This window comes from Bidens hawaiensis, unplaced genomic scaffold (genome assembly GCF_021521415.1).
Source record: "Bidens hawaiensis isolate Kalapana, Puna unplaced genomic scaffold, B.hawaiensis_p1.1 tig00018132_1, whole genome shotgun sequence".
Classification (NCBI taxonomy): Eukaryota; Viridiplantae; Streptophyta; class Magnoliopsida; order Asterales; family Asteraceae; genus Bidens; species Bidens hawaiensis.
This window is the reverse complement of record NW_027492740.1, coordinates 442,052-454,855: the sequence shown is the minus strand read 5'-3', so window position 1 is coordinate 454,855 and position 12,804 is coordinate 442,052. Positions and strand designations below refer to the sequence as shown.

The 12,804-nt window shown below is 36.3% G+C and overlaps 1 protein-coding gene across 1 annotated transcript; it reads right to left on the bottom strand.

Moving 5' to 3' along the window:
• Positions 1 to 948: 948 nt before the first annotated feature.
• On the bottom strand, positions 949 to 11,153 carry LOC143555466 (uncharacterized). Its single transcript, XM_077045007.1, has 14 exons — positions 10,825 to 11,153; positions 10,358 to 10,447; positions 4,370 to 4,431; positions 3,853 to 3,935; positions 3,271 to 3,360; positions 3,049 to 3,171; positions 2,903 to 2,980; positions 2,745 to 2,830; positions 2,251 to 2,299; positions 2,105 to 2,161; positions 1,875 to 2,005; positions 1,711 to 1,794; positions 1,576 to 1,645; positions 949 to 1,481 (listed from the first exon to the last, which is right to left on the bottom strand). Exons 1-14 carry the CDS (start codon positions 11,055 to 11,057, stop codon positions 1,122 to 1,124), a joined length of 1,596 nt encoding a protein of 531 aa, XP_076901122.1. The 5' UTR covers positions 11,058 to 11,153; the 3' UTR covers positions 949 to 1,121.
• Between the last annotated feature and the right edge of the window lie 1,651 nt (positions 11,154 to 12,804).

Here is a 12,804-nt window from a genome sequence, read left to right as displayed (position 1 = left end):
GGTTTTAGTTACGTTTATTACGGTACCGAAACTAAAACAAAAATGTCTGTAAAACACGGTTGTTAGCAAAACTGGATCTTGTCATTCCGGGTGTTGTGGTGGTATGTCGGTAAAACTTAAGTGTTGTCTGTCCCAGATGGTAGTGAGACAACGCGAATAACCGTTTAATTATTAATATAAAAAACAAAATTATTGGGAATGACAAAACTCTGGTTTTACCAATGTCCGGGTTTCAGTGACCGATGCCAACTCACTTGTTCACTTCGATTTTTTTCTATTTTTTTAGTCTCAGTATCGTAACGAACGTAACCGAAATCGATCGAATTCGCTTCGACTCACTCTCTCAACGCAGGGACCGACAACGCTTGCGGATTGTATAACATCAATGAGATGGAACGTGGATGTGAATTTGAAGCCATAGATGGACAATGATGATTGGCTAAACAAACGGTCCAATAAGGGTTATGTGGCGTCAAACTTCTTAAAAACAAAATTATGTAGCCCAATCATATCACGCCAAGTGGACCATTCGCGGCCCAACGACATCAAACTTTTTATTTATTATATATAATTAATAAAACCCAAGCGTTGTCGGTCCTTGCGTTGAGGAAGTGAGTCGAAGCGAATTTGATCGATTTCGGTTACGTTCGTTACGATACCGAGACTAAAAGGATAAAAAAAATCGAAGTGAACAGGTAAGTTGGCATCGGTCGGTGAAACCCAGGCATTGGTAAAACCCGATTTTTGTCACTCCCAACGTTGAGACGGCAAGTCTATATACTATTAGTCTTTTCCATTATATTCGTTACGATACAAGAATAAAACAAAAAAAAACAAGTTGTATGGACCAGTGGCAGAGCGCCACTTGGCCCAATTAGATGCCAGCGGCACCAAAATTGTGTTTTACTATATAAAATAAAATATAGACAATACATAATACCTCTAGCATTAAATGAATTTCTGCTATTTCTATTTAGCTATTAGAGCATTCACATCAGCATCCCCATTTATTATTTTATATATTCTATAATATGGGTTATATTTGAACTGACTGGAAACAGTTGATTTACTAAGGTCTTCCATGCCATTCAACAAATAATATATAGAAATCAAGCATGGAATTACTTGAGTAGTTTTGGAAGTAGAAACTTATTAAATTTCTTGATAAAGAAGAAGTGGATTGCGACTCCAAGCAACGGCAATGCTGACAGGATCCATGTTGATCTTCTAGTTTGAAGAAACACTTGACTCAACCATTTCAACAGATCTAGCGTCTTTGTTTTAGGAGGGGTGAGCACATGTTCATGTGCAACAATTATATCATCGTCGTCGTCATCGTCATCATCATCATCATCCACTTTTGACTGATCATCACTTGTTAACGGCTCATGATTGCTGATTGCAGACACCATTCCGTTCGAAACATTAACATACGGGCCTTTATCAACACAGGATTCTTCTTCTACTGAATGTGGAGGATTCTGTTAACATGTTCGTTGGTTTGTTAGTAACATCATCCATCATACACTATTATTATTATTTCAGCAAAATAAAACAAGTTCAAGTTCAACTCGCCTTCTTTTGTTTATGCATGTAGGGGCTGTTGTGCAGAACACCAAGGAACTCATTCACAGCTCTCACCCACCTGTCTTGCCATGTCATCATTAAACAAACAAGCAAATATTCTGATACAATCAAACTTCAACTTACCACAAAGTAGATCCAGAAAGACCCTCAAAGAAAGCAAGATGTCCACCATGTCGTGTCACAGCCAGCACAATATTCTTATTTGCTCTATCAACAAAGAAGAATAACATGTTATTATTAATCAAAATTTGCTTTTGTTTATTTATTGTATGTGTGCGTGAGAATACCTGCACTCGTCCCAGGGAATTGCCTCCGAAGTACATACTGGATCATCTAAAGCACTTATACATAATAATGGAATACGCACTTTTGTCACATACTGACCACTGCTGCAATGCCTATAGTATGAATCCACAGTCTTCAACAAGAAAAACATAATGTCACTTACAATATCACTTAATCACTTATATAGTTATATGTTATGTTGAAAGTGGTAAACTAGGTAAGGTAAGGTTACCTCATACTTCCCAACTAGACGGGTTGCATAATTGTCAAAATCCCGGATGGTACGTGACTAGAAAGGGGAGTAACAAAGATACGTTAAATAATGTTGTTTATATTCCATATAACCAACATTTTAAAATAACATTTAGAGCCTACTACCTTGACAATACCATCCCAATCTCCAAGTCTTGAATAAAGTGGTTGATGCCTGCAATGAAAAACCAAAACTCAACATGTAGAAACATCTTATTATTATAATAAATGAGTAACCTGGGTGGCTACATGTCGACTTCCGGTGAAGTTTAGATTTTGGTTTTCTACCACTCTCTTCTATTAAATAGTAATGATTTTAAATAATTAAATATCAAGATTATAATAATATTTATTAAAATTTACTAAATCATAAGATTTCAATTTATCTTTCCTTAAAATATATAACTTTATAATTCTTAAACCGTCATTACTTGTTATTTATAATTCTTAAATCTACATTATTTCATAATTAACCAATGGCTGATGACACCCAACATACAAATCTTCATAGAAACTGCTGGTTTCAGGTCCATTTATTCAACCAGTGTAATAGATGGGCTTCAAACCTACTTGTAACTATAAAGTGGGAAATGATTAAACGAAAGGTACAGAGCACATACAGTTGTGCATACTCTTGAAGACCAACAGTAAGAGCCCTATCATAGAACTTTTGAACGGTCCTGCGACATATGAACCTAGATCCAATCTGCCAAATAATAGTACATGTTAAATGTGAAGTGGAATGATTTGACGATTCTGTAAAAGTAGAAAAACTGACCAAAAGGTCCCAAGGACAGCAGACAGCAGCCGCTCCAGCAATAGGAATATCCTCCCCATATTCTCCAAGATATTTTACCTGTCACAAGAAACATTCTAAAACCAGAATGACAAATTGGATACTTCGCTTAAACCAGAAAGTTGTACCAGAATGTTAGCACCAATGCTGGTCCCAACTATAAAAAGAGGTGCATCGGGATATTCGTGATGAAGGTGGTTGACGACGTCTCGTATGTCATGTGTCCACCCTGCGTTATAGAAGCAATCTGACTGCATATAATTAAACAATTAACATCAACTTTACTTGGCTGATGAAAACGTTGCAAGACAAATAAGCCAAACATTAGAGTGCTGAAAAGTACAACTCACAGTAACAGAAATTCCACCAAGTCCACGATGATTACAAACAACAACATTCCATCCTCTCTTTGCTGTCGAGTAGGCAAGATGCTTCAGGTACTAAAAACAAAATTATGAACAATAAGGATTGTATGATTGTCTATCAATATAAGAAAGCCAGTATCAAATGCACATATATATTTTATTAGAATACTTGCTTGGTTTATTCATTTTATGAAATACAAGTACAGAGTGTAACAAACTCCTAGTGACTGAGAGAAAAAAACAGCATATATATGTAACACGTATAAACACATAGTCACATACTATCTTATATTTCTAGGGAAATGACTATGAACATCAAAGTGCAGAATTAGTAAGAAAGATAGATCAAAACTCACAAGAACATATTCACCCTCTGGCAACACTCATATGGTATTTGTTTGTAACTAAAATACCTATAAGGATTAAGGTATGCATAATCATTACAACTGACATAACACTACAACGAAAATGGTATTTATTTATCAAAATACATGAGAATTAAAACAGGTTTAGTAAGCATGCAGACTTGACAATAACCATGTTTTGCAGACAATAATTTGAACTTACAGCTGAAGAGGAATCACTGGTTAATCCAGGGATCACAATAACGATTGGGGTTTTATCATCTTCATATGTTGAATCTCCCAACACTGCCAAGATTATTAAAAGAAACTTTAAACCCCAAATAAAATCTTACAAGCATGTTTGCCAAATCACTTTACAAGCTTCTCATCATGGAATATGTTATTAGAACCAAGATTGATGTTCATGGTTTTGTTCAGATAACTACACAATACCAAGCTTAATGCCCTAATGGATTGTTCATGCAGCATGTATCATACCGTTACAGTGTTCTTATAACTAGTCTAATTGTACTATTTTTCCTGACATACAAATTAACACATATACCACATGTACTGATAGAGGTATGGTGTGTTCAATTCATGAATGGGAAAATGCTCAGAGAGTCACATGATAAAAATTCATATGTTTGACACCAAGATAATATGACATGTGTGTGTTTGCAGCGTGTACTATGTAGTGATAAATAGTATAGATAATTTTCTGATCATGTTTGTGCTACCATCACGACTCTTTAGCCAATCCATAGCGAATGTACCACCATCAGATGCATGAAACAATTTTCTGCAGAGTAAAAATATATTATAAGATGTTAATGGATATCAGCTAACATATATTAACCAGAGATTAGAACAGAGAATTGGGAGAAATAGACTTATATTTCACACTTTGAACTATAACATACATTACATATTTATACTAGATGAAAACTAATATAATACTATACAAGTTGCAAAATTATTGGAGACACTTGCAGAGATAACTTGCTGCTGTACTCTTTATCCAACTTGCTGAGATAACTTGCTACTACACTCTATTATCCAAATTGGTTAATTATTTTATATTATACTCTCCAGCACTCCCCCTCAAGCTGGAGCATATATGTTAATCATGCCCAGCTTGTTACAAATATTGTTAATTCTGCTTCCGGGTAAGGCTTTGGTGAATACGTCTGCTAGCTGATCTCCAATCCGTACGTGGGGGGTTTTAATTGTTCCATCCTCAAGTTTTTCTCGAGTAAAGTGACAATCACTTTCTATATGTTTGGTTCTTTCGTGGAATACTGGATTGTTTGCAATATGAATTGCTGCTTGGTTATCACACCATAGCTTCATTGGTTGTGTTTGCTTAAACCCAATTTCGCTGAGAAGATTCCGAACCCAGACTAGTTCACAAGTAGTCTGTGCCATAGCTCTATATTCGGATTCTGCACTTGAACGAGACACAACACTTTGTTTCTTGCTTTTCCAAGAGACCAGATTACCTCCCACAAGAACACAATAGCCAGTGGTGGATCGCCTACTTGTTGGGTCACCATTATAATCAGCATCAGTAAATCCTTCTATTGTATGATGACCATTGTTTTGATATAAGATTCCACGACCTGGTGCGCCCTTCAAATATCTAAGAATGTGGCACATAGCTTCCCAATGTGTGGTTCTAGGGAATGACATGAACTGGCTAACCACACTTACAGGAAAAGCAATATCTGGCCTGGTAATAGTAAGATAGTTTAACTTACCGATGATTCTTCTATACTTCTCGGGATTTGCCAAAAGATCGCCTTCATCTGCTTTCAACTTTGCATTTGGTATCATTGGTGCATCACAAGTCTTTGCTTCAATCATTTCGGCTTCTTTTAATACATCTAAGCAATATTTTCGCTGATTTAAGCATATTCCCTTACTACAACGAGAGACTTCGATCCCTAGAAAGTAGTTTAGTGTTCCTAGATCTTTTGTTTGAAATCGTGTTCCAAGGAAGCCTTTCAATTTCTTTATACCGATTTCATCATTCCCGGTGATTACTATATCGTCTACGTATACCACTAGAAGAATACACCCTGATTTTGAAGATTTAAAGAACACCGAGTGGTCATATGAACTTCTCTTTAACCCAAATTCAGTAACCACGGTACTGAACTTTCCAAACCACGCACGAGGAGACTGTTTTAGTCCATACAGAGATTTCTTTAATCTACACACTTTACCTGACTCCCCCTGAGCAACAAACCCAGGTGGTTGCTCAATATAAACTTCTTCCTTTAAATCTCCGTGTAAGAATGCATTTTTAACGTCAAGCTGATATAATCCCCAATCATATGTTGCAGCTAATGAGATGAACAAACGAACAGATGATAACTTAGCTACAGGAGAAAAAGTTTCTGAATAATCCAAACCATATGTTTGAGCGTAGCCTTTTGCTACTAATCGAGCTTTTAATCGTGCAAGAGAACCATCGGGATTAACTTTAACAGTGTATACCCATTTGCAGCCAATTGCCTTTTTGTTGACCGGTAAATTTACAAGGGACCAGGTATCATTTCTTTCGTGGGCTTCCATTTCTTCAATCATAGCTTTACGCCATCCAGGATGAGTAAGTGCTTCACTTACAGTTTTGGGAGTCGAAATGGAATCGACTGTTGCCACAAATGCCTGGGAGGCTTGAGATAATTTGTCATATGAGACAAATGAAGCAATGGGGTACGTACATGTACGCTCACCTTTTCGAAGGGCAATTGGAAGATCGGTATCGGGTTCGCTTTCAGAAGATTCATTTAGTGAATCTGTCGGCGAATCGGTTGGTTTTGGAACAGAATCAGATGTTGATTTGTTTCGCCTTTGATATACTTGAATAACAGGAGGTTGGTTTGATTTGGAAGGATGTGAGACAATTGGCTGCTCGACACTTTGGAAATGGAATGTTTGGGGCTGAACAGATTTTGGTTGGACAAACTCAGGTGTTTGAGACTGAGTAGATTCTGATTGGGCAGACTCGAATGTTTGGGAGTGAGCAGGCTCTGGTTGGGCAGGACTGTTAATTGGTTGAAATGATGGTGGCAAAACAGTCTGAGGATAGGATAAAAACTGTCATCAATGAGAATAGCGTCTTCCTTGGATGGATGACTATGTGGTATGGTAAAGAAAGGAACGTTTTCATGAAACGTTACATCCCGGGATACTAGGTATCGCTGAAGAGCAGGAGAAAAGCATTTGTAACCTTTTTGTAAACGACTATAGCCAACAAAGACACATCTAAGTGATTTTGGATCTAATTTGGTAAGATGTGAACGGGTATCCCGAACGTAACAAGTGCTTCCGAATATTTTAGGAGGAACGGGATACAAAGGTTTTGTAGGGAACAGGACAGAGTATGGAATGTCCTCATTGAGAACGACTGATGGCATGCGATTTATAAGAAAGCATACCGTGGAGACCGCATCTGCCCAAAAGGATTTTGGAACATTCATTTGAAATAACAAAGCTCTAGTTACTTCAAGGAGATGTCTGTTTTTACGTTCAGCCACTCCGTTTTGGGCAGGTGTATCGACACATGAGGTTTCATGAAGTATCCCATTTCGCAAAAAGTAATATTGAAATTGTTCCGATAGATATTCTTTAGCATTATCGCTTCGTAATGTACGAATCGATGCATTAAACTGTGTTTTAACTTCAGAATGTAAGTTGCAAAAATGGGAAAATACTTCAGAACGATATTTCATAAAATACATCCAGGTTACACGAGAATAGTCATCAACAAACGTTACAAAATACTTGAAACCTAGTTTAGAAGTAATAGGACAAGGACCCCAAACATCAGAATGAATCAACTCGAAAGGAGACGCAACCCGCTTATTGACTCGAGGACTTAGAGGTACACGTTGGTGTTTAGCAAACTGACACGACTCACATTGCAAAGATGACAAACTAGAAAACTGAGGACATAATTTCTTCAGACTTTGGATAGAGGGATGACCTAACCGGCAGTGTGCTTGTAATGGTGATGAACTTGGGCAAACGAGAGAGTAGGGTGTCTGTGTTTCAAGTATATACAAGCCATCTGATTCCCTTCCTTTACCAATGATCCGTTTTGTCGACAGATCCTGAAAAATACAAAAACCAGGATAAAATAAAGCACTGCAATTCAGGTCGCGAGTGATTTTATTAACTGATAGTAAATTGAATGGGAAATTGGGTAAATTTAAAACTGATGACAGATGAATTGAGGGAGTAATATTTGCACTTCCTGAACCGAGAACTTTTGGAGTTGATCCATCAGCAATGGTGACATGAGATGATTGTGAATGATTATGAAAATTTGAAAGGAGTTTGTGATTACCAATCATGTGTTCAGAAGCTCCAGAATCAATGACCCATTTGGAAGTAGTAGCAGATTTACCTGCCTCAGCAAATGTGGCTGTTGGATTTGTGTTGGGCGAAGTCATGTTGGGCTGATAAACAACTTGCTCATCTTCTGAGTTGCCTTTGTTATTGTTTGCTGCTAGATGAGCAGAATAGTTTCTTGCGTTTCGAGCTAGTCTTTTCTTGCAATTGTACTTGGAATGCCCAAACTCATGACAGTAATTGCATTCAACATTTCCATTATTGTTTGTGGGAGCAAAATCTCTTTGACCAGGGTTATAATTGTTGTAACCACCACGTGAGTTACTTTGATAGCTGCCTCTTGAACTCCCACGAAATCCGGGGACTATGAATCCCCCTCGACTTACCAGTGCACTGTTATGAGCTGATGGATTTGGCAAGGGAATGCTTTCATGGCGTAGCATTCGAGCAAATGTCTCTTGGAGAGATGGAATTGTTGATTCATTTAGAAGCTGAGATCGGATAGCATCAAATTCCGGTCGTAAACCGGTCAGAAAACTCATCACTGCTATTTGTTCTCGTTGGGCTTGCATTACACGTACATCTGTGCTGAGGGGTAAAAGTGTGTTTAGTTCCTCGTATGTTTTCTTGAATCCCATCACATACGTTGTTAGGGATTGATCAAGTTGCTCCCCCCTATGGAAGGACTTGCAAACATTGTATATTCTAGACATATTGCTTTGTCCAGAATATAGAAATTCCAAGTAGTCCATCAGTTCTTTGACATACTCACAATGATTGATGAGTGACATAACAGACACATCAATAGAGTTCCTGATTTGCAGGAACAACCGAGCGTCATTTTGCAACCATTGATCTCGAGTTTCATATGTTGGAGGATCAGAGGTGAGATGATAGGCTTTCCCTATACTACGCAGATAGATACGAATGGTCTTGCTCCATTCGAAGAAATTGGTGCCATCGAGTTTGTTGTCAGTTAGCCGAGTTGGTAGAGATGACACATCTGCAAGATTAGGAACAACATAACTAGTGGTCTTTTAAGAGTCACTTTTGGTTTTACCAGAGTCGGTCATATTTTTTTTTGACCAGAAATCTAAGTTAAATGTCAATCAGAAAATAGGAAATAAACGAGAATCTGTTAGTTAAGAGGTCTGATGTGCAGAACAGAAATGAACACAGAATAAAAAAAATATAGGGATGTTTTGGATTGACACAGAAAGAAAGGTGGTCGTTCGATACAAGATGCGCCCTCACGCGCCGTCGAGTAGGGCGACGGCGTTGGTGGCGTGTGGATTGTTTTCTGGCTGTGACATTATTAGGAGTTGCAATTCAGAGGTAGGTGAAGGTGATAGTGGAGGAGGTGAGATGAATCAGTGACTTGAAAACAAGATTTTATGTTTTATCTTGAATACGAGCTGGCTGGTTAAGAACAGACTGATTCTGATGGTTGTGGCTTTGATACCATGTTAATGGATATCAGCTAACATATATTAACCAGAGATTAGAACAGAGAATTGGGAGAAATAGACTTATATTTCACACTTTGAACTATAACATACATTACATATTTATACTAGATGAAAACTAATATAATACTATACAAGTTGCAAAATTATTGGAGACACTTGCAGAGATAACTTGCTGCTGTACTCTTTATCCAACTTGCTGGGATAACTTGCTACTACACTCTATTATCCAAATTGGTTAATTATTTTATATTATACTCTCCAACATAAGAATAACTCAACTGTAGAAGTTAACTCTATATAGAATTAATATCAGTAAAGTAATTCAATAACAAAAAGAATACATTGTTTACTTTTTCAAACATTTATTCCTTTTACCTAAAATAAAAAACATTTTCATTTTCTTTAATAATCCTAGTGTCAGGCAAGATTGTCTATGTTAGACAAGATTGTCTAGTTAGACAAGTTGTCTAGACTCTAGATATGTTCTGTCACAGATTGAGATAATAAGAAATCCCCTTTGTTTTGTACTTAAGAGTATTCACTTTTGTTTTGTAATATGAGTTTCTACTGTTTTGTCTTGTAATTTGAGTTTTTATGACATTTAACTTCTTGTTTAACCGAAAATACAAATTTGCAACCGTCCTTTCTGCATCTAAACTTGTGCGTTACCATTTAATTATTTACATTTATACATATGCATAACACGACTTAGAACTCAAATAACTCTTCTTGTGTCTAATTACTCATGCTAAAAATTGTTTTATTTAACAATTTTCATATACAAACATTCAGCCATTTATGATTCAGCAGCAGTTACTAGTTATCATGTCGTTATAAGTAGAATCTATAATTTGGTAAAAATTGCATCATACTAAAATCACATACATACATACATACCTTGTATAATCTACTATAGGAGGATTCCCATGAAAGTTGAGAAAGGCCGTTTGAATATGAGGACTCGAGAGCCAAGGCGTGGCCATGTACCTAATTAAATAACAATCACTTCATTCATTGGTTCTGTATCGATGTAAACACTAAACACTACCTTTCATTGAAATATAACGACTCTAATAAAAAAGTCCATTCATTCACAATGCATGAATTGTTATTGTTATTATTATTATTATTATTATTATTAATATTATTAATTAAAATTATTTATAGCACAACATTTGTTTATAGTGACATAAGCATCTGATGAATTCAAAATTGAACTTCCAACTTGTGCTAATTATGAAAGTTTGAAACTCTAGGGTAAATTTACAAAAATTAGATAAAAATTTGGGGGAAAATAAATAGATAAATGAAAATAATGAGTTTAAATAAACAGAAGTGGCGTTAATAATAATAATAATAATAACCTGGCATGAAGAAGGCGGCAGTTTGAAACGACGCCGTGGTAAACGACGGAGGCTGAATCGTAGGTTAAGGAGACCGGAGATCCACGGAAGAGAGTGAAGGCATCGTGAAGGAAGTGAAACTCTAAGAAATTGTAGATGAATATGATGAGGAATAAGAAGGCAGCTGCTGCGTAATGGTGGATTGGAATGGATGTGAAGCCTCGGAGGATGAGACCCAAGGCATCATCGGCCATTTTGATTGGATTCGGATTGAATTGAATCAATGAAATGAAACCCTGCTATTACTACTGCTGCTACTAGGAGTAGTAGTGATTGTGATGTGATTAGCAGAGAAGACAAGGCTGGTTTTGACTTTCAAGACGTTTTAAACGAGGCCGTACATCCAATTATTATGTCTAAACTTCTAATTACAACACGTAAACATTTTAATATTACACCACCTGATGTACGAGGTGAAAAAAAAAACTGAACTCGGAACTGGACCTGAAACTAAAATATGGAACAGGTTCTTTTATACTCGGGTTTTAATATCTGTACCCGACCTTACCCATAGGGTACGGATATGGTATGCATTTCGGTAATAAAACCCGAACCCGAACTGGACCCAATTTGTACCCGGTAATACCCGAGAACCCGAACCGGTTCCATATCCGGAACCGGGTTTTTCCAATACCCGAAACAAGGTATTTCAAATACTCGATCTATACCCGAAAAATACATTAAAAATACCCCTAAAAAGTGCAACATTTTACAAAATCCAATCTATACCCGAAAAATACCCTGAAAAAACCCGAAAATATGGTTTTTTCAATACCCGAAAATAGGGTATCAAATACCCGGTTCTATACCCGATGCATAGGGTATAGTTTTTAGAGACAATACCCGGACCCGGACCCACCCTGTTATTACTAATACCCGATTTCCCAATAACTGATCAAACCCGAACCCAGATCCATACCCATAACCGGGTATTTGAAAAAACCCAATTTGTGCACCTCTATTGTACGCTAGCAAAGGGGGCATCAAGTTTAGGGCCGAGCCAAACATATCAGGATCTAAAGCAAATAATAAATTCATATGGCCCTTTTAGAAAATGTTTGGGTTCTTGTATTATATTTTCATCTGACTATTCAAAGAACTTAATAGCTTTAAATCAATTTATAAGCTAGGTAAATATTTTCTTACTTGGTAGCCAACTTATAAACTATATTTTCACACAAAATGGGCCATTTTCGTCAAATAAAACAACATATCGCAATATTGTTATAAATATATATTATTATTATGGTTATCAACACCTAAAATAGATTAGCTTCTTCTACAAGTATTCCTCTCCTATATATAATCTATTGCATCTCATTGTAATATACATATGATTAATGAAATCTTCATCTTTCTCCTATCTCTCTTTCTCATATTCATTGGCTATTAGGCTTGTTTCACAACACGTTATCAGCACGAGTCTCTCAAGTCCGAGTGTTAATCCCTTACCGCAGCTCTCAACATTCAGGTCATCCTTAATTTAATCTGCAAATCAGGTCAGCAAATCGAATCCTTGATTTTATTACAAACAAGTCTATTGAGCGTTAATATATTGGGTTGGATTAATTTTATGGAACTATCTTTTAAATGGTGAAACTAAATTCTTAGAAATACCAATCTTGATTTGTCAACTCCGCTATTTAGCAAACAACTTATTTTTTTAGCACTTCCAGTTAGCCCATATTTTGTTTTCGGTATCATAACTAAGCCTAACATAATTGATCATAATGCGCTTTTCTTTTAATCCAGTGCATGCGAATAATTTCTTTACAACAAATATTTATTTTATTGATTACTATGCATTCATCATATAAGTTATCAGTGATTATAATTATAAATAATTATTTCAATATTAAACTTGCTATATCGAAAGTTTGTTAGGAGCTTTTCCTTGTATATTAATTCATATTTAATATTAAGTTTATATATGATATTTTA